At 30.9% G+C, this 18,120-nt stretch overlaps 1 protein-coding gene across 2 annotated transcripts in view; it reads left to right on the top strand.

The window, feature by feature from the left end:
- The window catches only part of LOC136974293 (mitogen-activated protein kinase kinase kinase 10-like), a 77,826-nt gene that overhangs the window by 23,474 nt on the left and 36,232 nt on the right, over nt 1–18,120 (top strand). For both annotated transcript variants that reach the window (XM_067269130.1, XM_067269129.1), the window contains exons 2-4: nt 6,273–6,453; nt 10,760–10,908; nt 16,553–16,728. In XM_067269130.1, the coding sequence (XP_067125231.1) occupies nt 6,273–6,453; nt 10,760–10,908; nt 16,553–16,728 (506 nt within the window). The remainder of the gene's footprint in view (nt 1–6,272; nt 6,454–10,759; nt 10,909–16,552; nt 16,729–18,120) is intronic.

Below are 18,120 nucleotides of genomic sequence, written 5' to 3'. Positions count from 1 at the left end.
TTTTTTCATTTTTGATGATTAAATATGCACTGGTAACAGGCTTTTAGAGGTACGTAATCGAAATATACATAATTAAACTGTAGTTTTGAATCGTTGACTTATCAGTAGCATTCCTGTACACCTGCAGACACGGGATTATGGAATTCCCAAGAATTTTCTAATTTAATAGTTGTGTTTGGCTATACAAATATAATCATCAACCGAAACCCAATGCATAGCAAATAGACACCCACAATTTGCCATAAATAATCAGGCTACATTTTGGAAATAATAATTATGAGTTACAAATTTGTGCCAAATTTATTTGTAATTCATAATTATTATTTCCAAAATATAGCCTGATTATTTATGGCAATTGTGGGTGTCTATGTGTTTGGCTTCCAGTAGATTTCTGATTGTTCTTTAGCCCTGAAGTAGGCAAATGTTCTTATTGCTATCTTTTTCATTAACAGCTACTGACACTAGGAAGAAAACATTGCATCTTTTTAAATTTGATGCTCTTGTAGGTGCATTTTTGTTACAGTTTATAAAACTACTCATTTTTGTATCACGTGCTTTTTCACATTCATCGTCATCTATAATACACTGACATACACAATATTCCCCATCTGTTGTTGTTGTTGTTGTAAAGTGTTCAAAACAGCTGACTTTGTTGACATACTTTCTACTATTATGAATTTTTCATGGGGTGTTGCTTTCACTAATATAAATATAAAATATTGAATGTAAAAATTATTACAGTATATTTTAATCATTACTAATATTTGCTACGTTCTTTCTATTAGTAACTGCATTATTAATAACCACAGTACAACTGCCTTTATTGTGCAGTAAACATTTATTTTTCAAACATTTTTGGTCTTAACCAATCTTCCGCATGAAATTACAGTCTAAAAAATGAATGAAAGCCTTAGTTTATTCTAGTATAACTTACGTGTTTTTTTTTGTTGTTGTCCCAAAGGTGGTTGTAATGTGCTGATTTGCTACATTGTAATGTTTCTTCATTTTAATACATTCAATTAAATTTAATTATTAATTTTAATGTAATTTGTGGTTTTTTTAAATTCATAAACAATAGGAATAAATTTCTACAAATAGCATGTGTGAGGAATATGCATCAATAATCAAACAGATTTTATTCATATTGGTATTTTTAGAATAAATTCATGTAATTTAAAATATATAAAACTATACAACTAATAAGAAAAACCTTAGCCTATTCCAACTTCAGGGGTGATTAAAACATTTTAACAACACTTAAATCAAGAAAGGATTATTTTAATTCTTACACTTTATCATAGAATTATGTTATCTATAAAATGCATTTTGTCAAAAAGATGATTCTTTGCCTCTTCGGTGACAATACAATTCAATCTGTGTGCAGTGTATTTATATTTTATAAATCTTTTCTACTATGCATCAACATTAATGTCATTATTTAAATTAATATTATTTATATTATCTTTATTTTTTATTGAAAAATGTTATTTAATTTTACTTTTAATTGTATTCTTTTCTTTAAACAGAATTTTTACATTTATCAGTATTGATATTATAATTTACTTCAATGCAATGTATATACCATGGTGACATCATAATACCCAATCTGATAGCTGGTTGACACTCTTTTACTCGTTTTTCACATAATCTTTTCATTTCTCCTATATAATATTTAGTTTGATTTTCACAAGTACAAAATATCTCCAGCTGTTTTAAAGTTTTTTGTTTCTTTTTCATATAGTAATCTTGAAACTCTGTTCTTTTGAGGAGGAGCCAATGCTATAGAAAATTTATTAAATTTACTCATATTTTTTGAATAAACTTTTTATATGTAGAAACTGGAAATATTGAGAAGACTGTGGTTTCATTTTAACTTTAAATCTATATAAAACGTATTTATCATACCATTTTCTAGAACAGTGTTTCGCAATCTTTTTCTACTTGTGTCACACCCATGACTCAACACGGCACACCAAAATGTTATTTTCCTCAAAAACATATATGATATGATACTAGTAATGGAATTATGTAAAGCCACTAATCTATTATTATTATCATCATCATCATCATTCTTCTTTTTATTATTATTATTATTATTATTATTAAACAGACATCAACACCTGTGAGCAAATTTATTTTACATTTAATTTCTTAGAATACATAAAAATGCATGGCTTATAATAAAAAATAAACAAACATTATCTTATTTCATCAGTGCTGCGGCAGAGAATGAAATACAAGCGTAAGAAACACAGCAACTGTGATACAAATATATAAATAAAACTTGACAATTGTAAAAGTCATGTCACACCTTTCACATTGTGACGGCACACCGGTTACAGAACACTGTTTTAGAAGGTTCTTAGGATATCCATTTAAAAAATATTTATTAAATGTTTATTATATTTCATTCTCTATACAGTAGACCCCTATAACATGGATTCGTATAACACGGTGAAAAAATTGCGATTGTGTTCATATAACACGCTAAAAGAGACTCGTATAACACGGTAAAACATCATTGCCGACTCGTGTTGCGACAGGATTGGTCAAATCTGGACAAATAGCGGACATTGCACAAACTGTTGAGTTAAACGAGCAGCTGACCTACTAAAAACCATTTATTATTTAAGCGGCCATAAAAATTATATTTATATTAATGATGTCTCCAAAGTTCAGTGAATTTTTTGCAGAAAATTAACTTATCAGAAACATGGCCGCCGTTTGATGAGCCACTCCGCAATGAAAACAAGCTTAAGCAATGGCATTGTCGAACAGTGCACACTCAGTAAGTAATCCTACAATTTTTTGTTTATAGCATAGTTCATATGGATTATTTCCAAAAAATTATACATGTTTTGGAAATGTTGAGTCAAATTAGTCTAGAATCAGCTAATTTTATGGAAGAAAACCTTTCAAACAGCCATAGCTTCTAAACTGCACACATGCCAGGCTATGATTGGCTCATGTATTTAAGTGACTCATACAACATGGATTCATATAACATGGAACATATCTACTGTGTTATAGAGGGGTCTACTGTACATTTTTTTAAATGTAGTTCTCAATAATATTTTTTTTTTATTTTCATTATAAATTCATTTTTCTTAATTGTAGCAGACAATATGATTTGTAATTAAGAGAGTTTTTAATATTAAATAAATTTTAATACTTATGAAATTGATATTTTTCATCTACTCTTGTTCACTAAAAATGTTTACCAAATACAATAGAATGAATTTACACCAGTGGAACTGTAAAGGTCCGCTTTTAGCGCTTTCGCGCGACCGAGATAATTAGTCCCACCTGGTGTTGGGGCTATAAACGGCCGGGAACAACAAAAGGAGTAGCGTCTCCGTTTATGAGTACACGTCAATGTGTTTGCCACGTGTTGGTCGTCTTGGGAAAAAATGTAAACAAGGGACAGACGTGACTGTAAGCTACGTCGTTGGGAGTAGGGCGGACGTCTTTGGAAGCTCCCAGGGGAAAGGACCCGATTGGTCGCAAGTGGTCGCTGTGAAACTCTTTAAATTGTAAGAGTGGCGAGGGGAACGGAGAGAAGGGCGAGAGACCGGATACGTGGTAGTCTCTGACACTTAGGAAGCCCGGGAGGTGTAGAGAGAGCGTTCTCCTCTTAGGAATTCCTCTGAGAAGGGTTAGTGTAGAGACCGGATGGCCACGCGGTTGAGCCAACTCTGCAAAGCGACCTGAGTTTCCCCAGCGTCTAATAGTCCCCAATAGACAAGCCGACGTGAGACACCACACCTTTGTTGCATAGTGTATGTAATGTTGTTGAACTTGTACATCCTGTAAATATTTGTTTTGTAAATAAACAGTAAATATTCACTGGACTGAGTGTGGAGGTGTAGCTTTCCTCGAACCATCGTACGGACATTCTCGAGTCATAAAAACCAACTCGAGACGGATCATCGTAAATATCGTAACGGATTACATAAGGATCTTCACTGGAACATTCCATAGATTTAAATGTAATTATAAAACAAAGGTTCTAAACTGCAGAGTAGAATACTTCAACCATTTAGAAAACATCCATTACTTAGAATGTCAACAAATAGAATACTTTAAACTTATTTGAAATCAAATTAAACTACAGGTATTGTAAACTTAATAAATATTACAAATTTCATATTTTTTTTTTTTTGGAAGAAATAAATGGGCTAAAATAATTAAACCACCATCCATATTTAAAATAATTATGTCACAAAAAAGAATCACTGCTCATTAATGGTTACCCATTATTGTACCCTGTGTTTTGTTCATCACATGTCATTGGATTATCCCTTTTACACTTCGTAGAAAGATTTAAATGCATTATTAATTTTAAGGAATCTAAGTAAATTCTCTAAAGCACATTTCATAGAGGATTGGCAAATTTCAATCTTTTCTAGAGTTCTTAAATACCAATTATGTATTAACATTATGTACTGTACCAATGTGTTAATTTAGCTTTACTCCATTGGACTTTATACCTGGTTCTGATGCAAAGATAGCTAAAGCCATTGGACATAGTCCCTTATTTACAATGAACATATGTTCTTTCATCTTGATGATTAAATTATTTTCTATTATGACAGTACTCTCTTGGAATCTCATATCTGCTGTCATATATTGGTATGCTGTATGTGTCTGACCTCTATGCTGGTTTTAGATTGTCCTTGTCATTATGGATCAATTGAAAAATTGTCAGGGTTTTTTATAAACAATGTTATCGCTTGTTATTTTCATTATTACTTTAGGTATATTGCTCAGCTACTTGTTATATGTGGATCAAAGTGGAAAAAGTGTCACTCCAAAAGTTTCCCAAAGTTTCTGTCAGTTGATAAAAAAAAATTCCCAAACAGTGAATGGCACTGAACGTAAACTGCCTTCAGTTCTCAACGTCACTTCGTGCTTTCCTGTCTGAACTTGTTTACATGATGCTATGACATTAAGTGTGAGTGGTGCATGAGACTTCATCTCACAGGAGTTCGACATTCTGCTGTTTTTCCTGAAGCGTGCTTTGTGACTCAATTTCATGCTGAATGTCAAAATAATCAGAGTAGGGATTTTATTGCCAGTATTATATTTTTATTGCTACTTTAATAAAAATATCACCCATTGGTGATTTTGGTGCTGGTCAACATGATTCTTGAAAGCATAGAGCATAAATGTGAGTGAAGTATGTTTATGCAAAACATCTGGCCATTTAAAGATTTACATTTATATTTAGGACTACATTATTTATTTGCATTTAATGTATGTATGTGTATAGTAGAAATCAGGACCAAGTTTAGAATTGCTGTGACTCTAAACCAGCGGTTGGTAACCTTTCTCACCTCACAGACCACTAAATTCACAATTTTGAATTCTGCGGACCACTATCATGAATTTTTTTAAACGATACCAAATCTGTAGAATAACGATCATAAAAGTTCAATTTTACTATATTAATGTGAAACTCGCATGTTTAATTATAACAAATTAATGCAAGCCTAAAGTTCATTGCTGCTTGTTTGAAACGGATTCTTAGCGCTTTTCCACGAAGGACGACAATCACACTCACAATATTGTTTATTGTTCATTATTTATTAATAACAATCACTTTGTATTTGGTTTTAGATTTGAATAAAAACCCCTAATGAGTGAAAAAAAAAACAACTAAGAATTTTGCATTTCTTTTGTAATCCTTCACATAACCTTCAGTTGATCAATGTCAAAATTTCTCCACGGACCACCCAAATTTTCTCGTGGACCATCAATGGTCCGTGGACCACCGGTCGCCGACTGTTGCTCTAAAGCAGTGTTCCTCAAACTTTTTGGACCGCGACCCCCCTTCTGCACTTAAAAATTTCAAAGGACCCCCGAAGAATAAGTGTGTGTCAAAAAACATCCCGGAGAGAGGGGGTTAGGCTCGTATTTAAATATTTATATTATTTTTATTATTTGTGTGTGCAATTTATTTAAGTAAAAATTATTTTATATATTTTTTATTTCTATTATTTCTAAACATGAATCCATAGTAAATTTATAAAATATTTGAAAAAATTGATCTGGCATCAATTTTTCAGTGACCCCCCCAAATATTTTTACGACCCCCGTGGGGGTTGCGACCCCCACTTTGAGAATCACTGCTCTAAAGTATAAGAGATACTTTCTTTTCTGTCAAATAGAATAAAGAAATAAATAATTATTTTGTTATGGATTATATTATAAGAAAATTAGTTCATGCATGATGTTTTTGAAATAAATAGTAATATAAAATGTAATTTCAGTATTACTTAGTGAACCTATGGAAAATGGTGCCTTGAAGAATAAAACTTTAAAGATAACAGATTTTGGTTTGGCCCGTGAACTCTATAAGACAACTAGAATGTCTGCAGCTGGTACTTATGCTTGGATGGCTCCAGAAGTGATCAAATCATCTACATTTTCTAAAGCTAGTGATGTTTGGAGGTAATGTTTTAATTTCATATTTGCTTTTAAATAGGTGTACAAAATTTTCAAAATACTACTTGGTTGTGCAGAAATTATTTATTTTTATAAAAATAATTAGCTGCTTTTCAAAATTTTTAAAGATCAGAAAATTCCATTAAAGTAAGTTTTCATAAATTATTAAAATGAACCAAACCTTGGCATCATCATGCACCATTATGTAAGAATGTAATTCTGTATTGCTTGTTTAAGGCAACTGACGGTAAAGAAGGTTTGGCTTTTTTGCTGAAGGTTTTCCAAGAAAAACGCTACCACTTTAAATTACTGTAATTAATGTTAATTATTATCTCAGAATGTTGTAATGCAGGGCTGTCCAACTGGCGGCCCGCGGGCCGTATACGGCCCGCTAAATTATTTTTACGGCCCGCGAGTACATTTTACTATGAATAAATTTATGTTACTAAATTATTATTATTAATATTAAAATTATTTTACTATGTGAAAATTATGGCCACAATGTTCTCATTAATATATTACAAATATTTTAAAGTTTTCTTTTTAGTATAAATAAAATATTTTTTTAATTAACATAAACTGATTTTTCATTTATCAACCTTCTTGGCCCCCGAAATGTTTGGTGAAGAAAATATGGCCCACGGGCTATGATAAGTTGGACAGTGCTGTTGTAATGTATATTAAACATTGGAAAACTGTCCAAGCTTCACATTTGGCAATTACATTTTCTCAATGTGTACACCTTGTGTCACATGCACACATCTGGCCAATACTCAAATTCTTTCTACACTCACCAAAGCATATCTGTTGTCACTTCTCTCAAAGCATCTGAATTCTATATCTCCTAGAAAACTTTCTAGAGAGTGTCGATAACAAGATGTTTGAATGAAGATGGAAGAAGAAAATTGGACCGTTACTCTGTTGATAAGTGTTTGTTGCTTATTTCTTGGATAATAATTAACATAATTACAGTAATGTAAAATGATAGATTTCATTTTAGAAGACCATATACTTCAAGAAGTTTATTGTGTTGCATCTTTTTGCATAGTTGAATTTAAAAAAAATTTTATTTTGAAATTTGTTAAACAAGTAAATCACAGATTTGTTATTTATATAATGAATTGGAATATAGTATATATCCTAGAAATCTGAAAAATAAAATAATCTTTCATATTTCATTAGAAATAGAATAAAATGATTTAAAGAATAAAGAACTGCATATCTGCAAGATTCTGTTTGATATGTAAAAAGATATTATTATAACCTCCAACAAGTAAAACAGCAAAGCCATATTTGGGACAAGACTATGTCTTGGAGACCTAGGGCTTGACTGCACCATTTTCTAAGAAAAAGAGAAAAATGAGCACTCTCCAGTGAGGAAAAGAAGTCTAATGAAATTTATTGTGTATAGAAATATTAAGAGAATATAGAATGTTACTTGAATTAATTTATTAGATTGAAAGGCCATCTAAATTGTAATGAAGAGTGGCTTGTGGTAAGAGGTGGCACATTCATAAACGGCGGCCTGAGTGCAGTTGATGTTTCTGAAGGCCACATCGAATTTTGTGTTTTGATAGGGGGTGCTGACTGTTGGATCGAAGAGATTACGAAGGCCAAGGCCAGTCATAAGGGCAATTAGAGGGCCAACATCATCATCATTCTTCAAGTTGATTTTGAAGTCTCTGACTATAAGCAAGGAGGTTGGGGTGAAAATCAGGATGCAATGGTTGAGAGCATTGAAGAGGGTGTGTTGACTTGCCCGAGGGGATGCATATCCTGAAATGATGGTGATGTCGCCCAGTGTGGAAACACACAATTCTATTAGATCTTATTATGAATGTGACCAGATTGAGATCTTCCAAGAAATGACTCTTGCACCACAACAAGACTTCCCATGCCATTATAGCCATGAGGGCTGCGGATACGGACAAGTTCGTGAAAGCCAAATTGCTGGAAGTTATAAATGGCATCAGTGCGACCACATGTTCCCTCCAAAAGAAGTTCATCAGCCTCTCTGTAGGTCTGGTCTGCAAACATCCCTTGGGATTTCTTGCTCAGGTGCTCCACATTGTGGAGGAAGATCTTCCAAACTTCTGTGGGCTGTTGTGGCCAGACTGGTAGTTGTAATTTGAAACGTGCTTCTGCCCTCAGCCGCCACATCTCGATCTCAATTGAGTCAGTAACAGGCTTTGGCGTAGATGGTTTGAAGTTGCCGACGATGATTAGGCCTGAAGCTGTGGTGGCCCTCGAGCAGCCAATGTCGATTTTGCTTCTGGTTAGGCCACCAGAAAGATGCACCACTATGTTTTCATAAGTTCCACCTTGTGATTTGTGGAATGTGAGTGTTTCGGCTGGCATCAGTGGAAATTGCTTCCTCATCACCTGCAGAGTTTTGTCCCTTCTCTGGCCTGGCAGTGTGATCTTTCTGGTTATCTTGTTGATTGGTGTGAAATTGTGGTAATGGATAGTTCTTTGGTGGCACACCTGGGCACCAACTTCGGGATTGCCAAAGTCGATCCAGGAAGTTATTGCTTGCTTTTGCTTATTCAAGGTGACCTCACGAAGGTAGCCAGTAGAACCGTTCACTAGGCCATCCTCGGTGCTGATGTTGCTGGTCACCATGTAACAAACTCCAATTTGAAACTTGAGGGTTTTTGGTAGGCCAGTGGTGTTATTGATTGAAGCTTTTGCTGCATTTCTTTGAGCCGTTTGCATTGTCACTGCAGTGCCACCAATTGCTTGGTCTTCAGCATGGCAGTTCGGTGCAACTGGTTCAGATTGGGCAATCATGCTATCGTTGTAATAGGCCACTTCGGCTCTCATTCAGAACAGGTGGATGGCACCTTGTGGGGCTTCAAAGTCGTTCAGTCTGTGTCTACTCTGTACCAAAGTGATGTCTTCTGCGGTCATCTGGCCAACTGCCATGTTGTTGAGAGCCCTGACAAATTGAGCATCTTTGCATTGGCGCCTGATTTTGGTGAGATCAAAGATGCAGAAGCCTTCCCAGAGCATGTTTTCAGTCATGATAGCCGCTCCCTGGCGAATCGGGAGGAAAGCCCACTTGTAAAGAGAGGAAATATTAATAAAGTTGGATTGGGTTTGAGTTCATTACTAAGATTTATCTTATTTATTGTAGTTATTATATTAAAAATTTTGTTAACGTACGAGTCAAGCACTGACTGAAGTTGGTTGAAATTTCCCACTGCGATGACTGCTATGCCGCTGAATGGTAGATCAGACTGGAAGATGTGCCTGAGATGAGCGTCCACCTTTACCTTTGCTAGTAGCCAACCATACTTATTTCGTTAATTATGATCAACTTTAGGTCTCTCAGCTTGGCTTGGAATATGCGGAGAACATCTGGTGGCAGGGAAAGCATCTCACCATAGGACTGATCTGTTGGCAATGAGAGGGCCAAGTGCAAGGTCATTCCACGGATATTGAATGTGGCTTTACCAGTTGGAGCACAGAGAAAAACCTTGACACTGTCAGGGGAGCCACCAGGCAGATGATTGCAGTACCTAATTGCCGCCTGGTACAGCGTGTTGATCAGAAAAGACTTGCCAACACCAGCACCCCCAGAAATATAAAGGTGAAACCTCTCATTGCACTTGATGCGATTCAGGGCCTCCAGGAAAATCTTTCATTGTCCCCGATTCAGATTGGCAATATAATCGAGAAAGACATCATTGCGAATCTGCCTCAGCATTTGGAAAGTGATCTGGTGTCGGTGATCATCGGGATTTGGTGGGGGTGCATCCACTTGCGAGAAGCCACGTTCCACTTGTGATCTTTGAGGACGGAAGACAACCAACTCGTCCAACTCTTCATCTTCTCCTTCTTGTTGTTCGGCTCAGGCAAGGTCATCTTCCTCTATTTGTTGTTGCTGAGCTCATTCTATGGCCTGTTCCAACTCTCTCTTCATTGACCTGAGTTGAAAAGCATTCACAAACACTTGTGATTAATAAATTAAAAAGCCTAAATTAGAAAAGTCCCTTCTAATTTAGAAAAGATGAATTAAAAGTTGTGAACTATTCATACTAATATTAGTCTGAATAGTTGGTCTCCAGATGCTGAATAAGGATATGGAAAATGTTCTTGTGGAATGTAAAAAAGTGGCAAACAACTGAATATCTTGGATCAGCAGGGAGAGGAAAAACAAAGTTAATGATAAATTCAATAATGATAGCAAATTAAATTAAAGCACATACTAAAAAGTAAACTTGATTTTTTTTAAATATTATTATGTGATTTCAGTTTGATTTCTTAAATGTTATTGAAAATATATTTTAATATATTTTATTCTTTATAGTTATGGTGTATTGCTATGGGAACTTCTAACAGGAGAAACTCCGTATAAGGGTATCGATGCATTAGCAGTAGCTTATGGTGTTGCAGTCAACAAATTAACTCTTCCTATTCCTTCCACTTGTCCTACCCCATTTTCATGCCTTATGGAAGGTTTGTATATACAATTAACAAAATTTTTAATATAATAACTACAATAAATAAGATAAATCTTAGTAATTCGGACACAAATCATTCATTGTATTCATTCAGACACTTGGCAAATCTGATTATTAATATTTATTTAGTTGATATGTGTTCATCATGTGTGTACATGTTTTGGCAGTTCATGCCCCTCTTCAGCCAACTAAAAGTAGAAGTTACAAGTTACACAACACAAACACATATATATATAAAGGTTATGTTTTTTAAACATACCTTTAGATTACAATCACTGAAAGTTAAAACCGTAAAAATCTCTTTTCACATTCAGCTTCATGTTATCTAAAAACATTGGCCATCCAAAAAATTTTTTTATACATTAATCATCATGTTTGAATCTATATTTTTTATAATAATACTATAATTTACATACTTAGTTATTTCATACAAACAGATTCCTTTTAAATTACAGATCTTTGTAAGATTTAAACTATTAAAACCACATTATACATTTAACATCTTGTTATCCAAAAAATTTCTACATTAATTATCCCGTATAAATCCACTTTAATAACAATACTATAAGTCATGTACCTAGTTATTTGTTTTTTATCAAAATTGAAGAGACTTCTCCACACAAACATATTCCCTTGAATCATGGATCATTGTAAAGTTAAACTATTTGAAATTTCAATATGCATTCAAACAGATCACATTGGCTTTTCACCCTTTTTTAACACTTTTAATTGAGTTTACTTTTTGTCATTTACATAATTATATGGTAAGTAGGCCACCTTGTGGCAATATGTTGAAATTATTTTTTCTTCTTTTTACATTATTTTAAAAAAAATTAATTTTATAATATACTGAGCCAATTGTTGTTTATGTTAATACTAAGGTTTTTATTTATACATTTTTTACTTTTTATAATCTCAACGCTTTATTTGAATTTTCTATGATATGTTTCTTTTTCTTTATGAAGTATTTGTATGTTATCTTTATCAATTTTACAATTATTCAAAGTGCAATGATCGTGAAAGGCAGAGCTTATTCTATTGTATTTCAGATCTGCTATGTGTTCTTTTAATCTGATTTGTAACTTCCTTTTAGTTTCTCTGATGTAGTAGCAGAGAAACTAAAAGAAATTTATTATCGCTGCATGTACAAGGAATTTTATATACCACATTCTTAATTTCGATTGGTGTTTGTTGTTTTTTCTCAGAGTTGAGGTGTTTTAGTCTGGTATATATTTTTTTGGTATGACAGTGCTAACTTAAAGTTTATGTTCTTCATTTCATTATCACTTCGTTCATATAACCCTTTGATATATGGAAAACCAGTATACTTTATATTGTTTGTTTGTTTATTTTCATGTGGTATTTTTAGATTATTTATTTTAAGTTCCCATTTTTTTAACAGTTGTTGCGGGTAACCTGCCAAGAGGAATTTCTTTTTTAATTCAGCTAAATCTATAGATATGTGTATTTCTTGACTTGTTCTGTTCTTTATCTTAGAATATTCCATTTTAAATATATTATATTTGACATGAAGTGGTACGTTAGACTGGTATATTATTGTTATCTGGCCTGAACCTGGCTTTCTAAATGTTCTAAATTCTAAGCTTTGTTTTAGTCTTTTTATCGTAATGTCCAAATAGTTAATTTCTTTACTGGTTGTATCTTCTATTTCCATTTTAAATTTTATTGCTTCTTGTATATTATTAACTTGCTTGTTGCATCTTTTCCATCTTGATTTCTGTTTCATTGTATATTATTAGAATATCATCTATGTATCTTCTATAAAATTTTACACCACCATTTATATTGCTAATTTTATTATTATATCTATCATTATTAGTTCGGCCAATTTCAGTCCTATTACTGATCCCATGCTTATTTCACTTGTCTGTGTTATAAAAATCTTTACCAGCCTCAAATGAATTACTTGTGTATGTAAATTCTATTGAATTTATTATTTCATTTTTAACTTTTAGATTTTTTAATTTATCTTTTATTAAATCCCATGTTATTGACGGATACATATCTATAATGTCAAAACTTGCTGTCTTAAACTTTTCTTCAATACTGATTTTATTTAGCTTATATAGAAGTTCATCTGTATTTTTAATTGCAAATTGTGAGTTTTGATATTGCCTAAGTTGCTGCTTTAAAATTTTTTCAAGTTATATAGCATTGAGTACTTAAAGTCTATTATTGGTCAAACTTTCTCTCCTATCTTATGAGTTTTTAGTTGTATATTTAATTTTGGCATATGATCATTTCTTTCATTTAAAATAAACCATTTTTCATTTTTATTAATTTCCCTTAGTTGTTCTAATTTTGTAATTTGTTTAAGTTCTAAATATATAACTTCAATAGAGTTTATAGGGAGTTTTTTGAATTTTGTATTATTTATTACTTCTTGATTCTTATTTCTAAGCCATTTTTGGGTAACTATTATGATTCGTTTAGATTTGTCAGCTTTTGTGATTTCTATTTCGTTTTCCTTTAAAAAATTATGTAATTTTTTAATTTGATTTGTATATTGAAAGTAGTTCCTATCCTTAACTATTGATTTTCTTCCTTCTTTGGTTACATATTTTTTAATTTTTATTACCTGATTTCATTTGCATAATACTTGAATCTATATCTGAAAGATTATTACATATTTTGTCCAAATTCGGTAGTATATTTAAAACATCCCATTTATTCAGACTGTAAATTTTCTTAGATGGCCAATGTTTTTAGATAACATGAAGCGAATGTGAAAAGAGATTTTTACGGTTTTAACTTTCAGTGATCTGTAATCTAAAGGTATGTTTAAAAAACATAACCTTATATATATGTGTGTTTGTGTTGTGTAACTTGTAACTTCTATTTTTAGTTGGCTGAAGAGGGGCATGAACTGCCCGAAACGTGTACACATACGATGAACATGTATCAACTAAATAAATATTAATGATGAGATTTGCCAAGTGTCTGAATGAATACAATGAATGATTTGTGTCTGAATTACTAAATAATTACTGGCATGGTTTCACAAATACCAAGATAAATCTTAATTTATGTGTGTGTTACAATAAATCTGACCTAATACAGTAATCCTTCCATTTATGTGAGTAGTTTGTTCCATGAAAACTGCATAAATGGATCCACAGATTTGTGGCACAAAATACATAACTTTACTTTAATGCTTAATAACATGAGACCTGTAAGTGGCAGAATAATAAACCCTATAAGTAAAATGAAGTATATTTAATAAACTTGTAGAATTTGTAATTTATTTTATTCCTATTGATATATTTGTAGAAATGTTTTGTAATAGAAGGTTATTTGTATTTTGACACAACAGAAATGTTAAACTGCTTTTATTTCTCAAGCTATAAGAGATAGATCTAGAGATATTGCTTATGAAATACTATATTATATGTTAAATATAGCATAATACATAGAAAAAAATACAAGCATTGCAATCTATAAAAACACTACTGTCATTTCAAGATAAATGTACAGACACATTTATGTCAATATCTCAGAACTGTAGTTCCACTGTCACTTTTTACTACATTACATATGCCTGCTACATAACTGTAGATAAGATTATGGAATAAATTAATTCGAGAACTCTCAAACTTGTATAAATACAATGTGTATACAATATATATAAATTAGTATACATATGATGCATGTAAAGTTAATTTACTTTAATGCATTTAATCTTATGCATTGTGGTGACTTCTAGTATCTATGTAATTATTTAAAATTTAAAAATTTTTCAGCTGTATTTGCATAAATGGAGACTGCATAAATGAAGGGATTACTGTATATAAATATTGAATAAGTTAATAAGTAAGTAAGTGATTGAGTAAGTTAAGATATTTTTTTAAGTTTTTAAGATTTTAATATCTTGAAGTAATTAACAAGTTAAAGCTAAATTTCATAAATATTTTGATGTTTAAATATGAATTTTAACTGCAAGTTATTGTTTTATTTATGCTGCATATACAGTGACTTATTTCATAATTTCTCACAAATAAATATTTATATCATGTGATAAATTTTGAAATATTTGTGCTTAAATGATCTGTGATTGAAAAAGCTAAACTTTTCCAAAACAGATGTAGACATTTTACACATTTAAGTTTTGAATTTCTTTTACAGACATTTAAAAATAAGGACCGTAATTCAGTTGAGTATTCCATAACTAATAATTTACAAAATTTTTCATGGAAATGAAATTTCCTAAAACAGTAAAGAGATATAATTAAACAACTTGAAATAGCATGCTATAAAACTAAAACAGAAAACTGTAATTCTGTAAATTAGAAGGCCCATTCCTTTTATTCATAAACATTCTTGGAGATTTGCTCTTTTTAACATAAGATGAAAAGTTTTGAAAACTTTTTAAATTTAAATGTTTGAATGTCTGCATGTTGTCAGGACAACAGTTTAAATGACAAATCTGTGCAAATTTTGTTGAGTATATTGTATTTCTGATTTAAATTCATCTATAAACATCTTAAAGCCCAATGTTTATAATAATAAGCAAAACAATTGCTGTATTAATAGTAGTAGTAAAATAACCAGATTTATTATGGCAATTGTTTGGGTTATTATTTCTGATTTGTAAAATGGAACAAGTTTTATTTTTTTTAATTTTAAAATATTGAGTTAATTATTCTGATCAAAATTATATGCTATATTATTGACATAAACTAATTTAAATAGAAACAGATTTGATATTGAAGTAAATAGTACCATCATTTTGTAACAAATGTAATAAAGCTAAATTTTTTAAATTAGTATAATTAATAATTTATAAACATCTGGAAGAAAACGTTGAAGAATTGCAATCCTTTGGAAATGGTTGTGAGTTCAAGTCTTACAAATTTGACACTGAAAGATGATAAACACCACTTACATTTAGTGTTAAATTTTTTAATAATTTAATTAATTAATAGAGAAATGTTTACTTTAATGGATTTTAAAAAACAAAATAGAACATAAAAACATAAATACTAGTGCTTTTGGAGGTTATCCATCATCAGAAATCTGATTATTTTCATCCTGATGATGGATACAAATACAAAAGCATTGGAATCTATATTATATTTTGTTTTTTAAACTCTATTAAAACAAAGTATTTTTGTGGTTATTAAATTTGTTTCTTTTATGTAAATTAATTATTTTGTAACAAAAGCATAGTCCATTTTTTTGATTATTTTGTTGATAATTTTTGATTGTTTTAATTTACGTTATTTTTAATTTAACACATCATGAATAAACAATAAAGGTTAATAATGAGATTTATTACATGATTTAATATAAATACTAGTAAAATAAATACAAATAAATATATAAAAGTTTCCATAAACATAAAAAAAATTATTTTTGGTAACACAAAAGAATTAAGAAATACAAAAAAAAATTGTTTTATTTTTCATACTAAATCATTTATTAAGAAAGTGTATGTTACTGTTATCTTATGAGTAATTATTATTTTTATACATTTGAAGAATGTTCTATAAAGTTAATTGTAATAAAAATGTTATTTGGAGAAATATTATACCTAATTAATTTTCTCATTAATAGAACATAAATAACAAATAATTAATTAATTGATTATTTATAGATATTGTTAATGTTTAAATTTTTAGCCTGTTGGAATCCTGATCCTCATGGCAGACCAACATTTGTGGATATCCTCAGGGAACTGGAAGATATTTCTAGATCACCTTTCATGAATACACCCCAAGAATCATTCCATACTTTACAAGAAGATTGGAAACATGAAATAGCAGAAATGTTTCATGAACTCAGATGCAAAGAAAAGGTATGAAGTTTTAATTAAAACTGAAGGATTTGATATTTAATTAACTGATTGTTTTATGTGCTACTTAAATATAACAATTATCACTTTCAATTTTACTTTCATTTTGTTTTCATTCTAGTATTTTATTTAAAACTTTTTTAAATTAAAAATAATTTGAATGCTTGTTTTTGTTATTTTACAATCTCAATTTTTTATTGAAATGCTTGTATACTTTGCACAAAATTTATTCTTAATTAATATTTTCATAATGTGAAGTTTTTCTAGAATTGGATCTGAAAATGTTTCTTTCAAGATCTTATCTATTATTTTAAAGTATTAAAAATTCAACTATAATCATATAATCATTTTTTAACTTTAGTTTAGTATTGTTGATTTATTGCTTAGAAATTTGAGAACTTTTATGCAATGAAGTCATGAATTTTTCCATCTTATACAGATAACACTATAACACTGTATGTTTGCAATACATTTTTAGTCTAACATTATTTTGCTGTAATACAGTTAGAGAATTGAAGCAATCCTTGACCAACTTGGTACAGGGTGTTTACTATGAAATGCCACAATTTTAATTTTTAATAACTTAAACTGTATAACCTTTTTATTATAAATGCATATGTAATAGTAATACACAAACATCAAAGTTTATTTCAGTATCTGTTCAGCATAGCTGCCATGCTTACTTTGCACATAGTGTATTTGAATACATATATTGTTGAAAATAAAATTGAGAATTTCAATTAAAATGGCTGATGGTATTTCACATTAAAAATACATTTTCTTACAAAAAACAAACTTATGTAAACCCGATAACTGGAGTGGTAGAATTACAAGGAATGCTAATGTTTTCAAAGCCCCGTCTGGGCTGCTCTTCACACTTTATAGTAATAGGAGAAGCTGTATGTCAAGAATCGAATAGTTTCCTTTTGAAGAAAAAAGAAAAAAAAGGTCATTCAAATCCTGCCACGTGGAAACCTTCTAATATACCGTATTTTACGGACTATAAGACGCACCTTAATTTTAAAACAATTTTAAAAAAAAATACCTATAAGACGCTACGGACTATAAGACGTACCTGAATTTTGGAGGCAATTTTTCGAAGAAAAAAGTGCGTCTTATAGTCTGTAAAATACGGTATTTAAATGAAATGAGCGATTATTTGTAAAGAGCATGCACCACTTAACGATGTTGATGGTAATATTTTTAAAAATTATCCTCTAGCAGAATCTGCCACGCTGTTGAAAGTACCATCTCTTCCTTAGTGGCAGATCCTGCTAGAGGATAATTTTTAAAAATATTACCATTAACATCATTAAGTGGTGCATGCTCTTTACAAATCATCACTCATTTCATTTAAATATATTGGAAGGTTTCCACGTGGCAGGATTCGAATGA

Source organism: Centruroides vittatus, unplaced genomic scaffold (genome assembly GCF_030686945.1).
Source record: "Centruroides vittatus isolate TY-2023 unplaced genomic scaffold, ASM3068694v2 contig_347, whole genome shotgun sequence".
Taxonomy (NCBI): domain Eukaryota; kingdom Metazoa; phylum Arthropoda; class Arachnida; order Scorpiones; family Buthidae; genus Centruroides; species Centruroides vittatus.
Note: the sequence above shows the minus strand (reverse complement) of the source record. Positions and strands in the feature narration are given on the sequence as shown.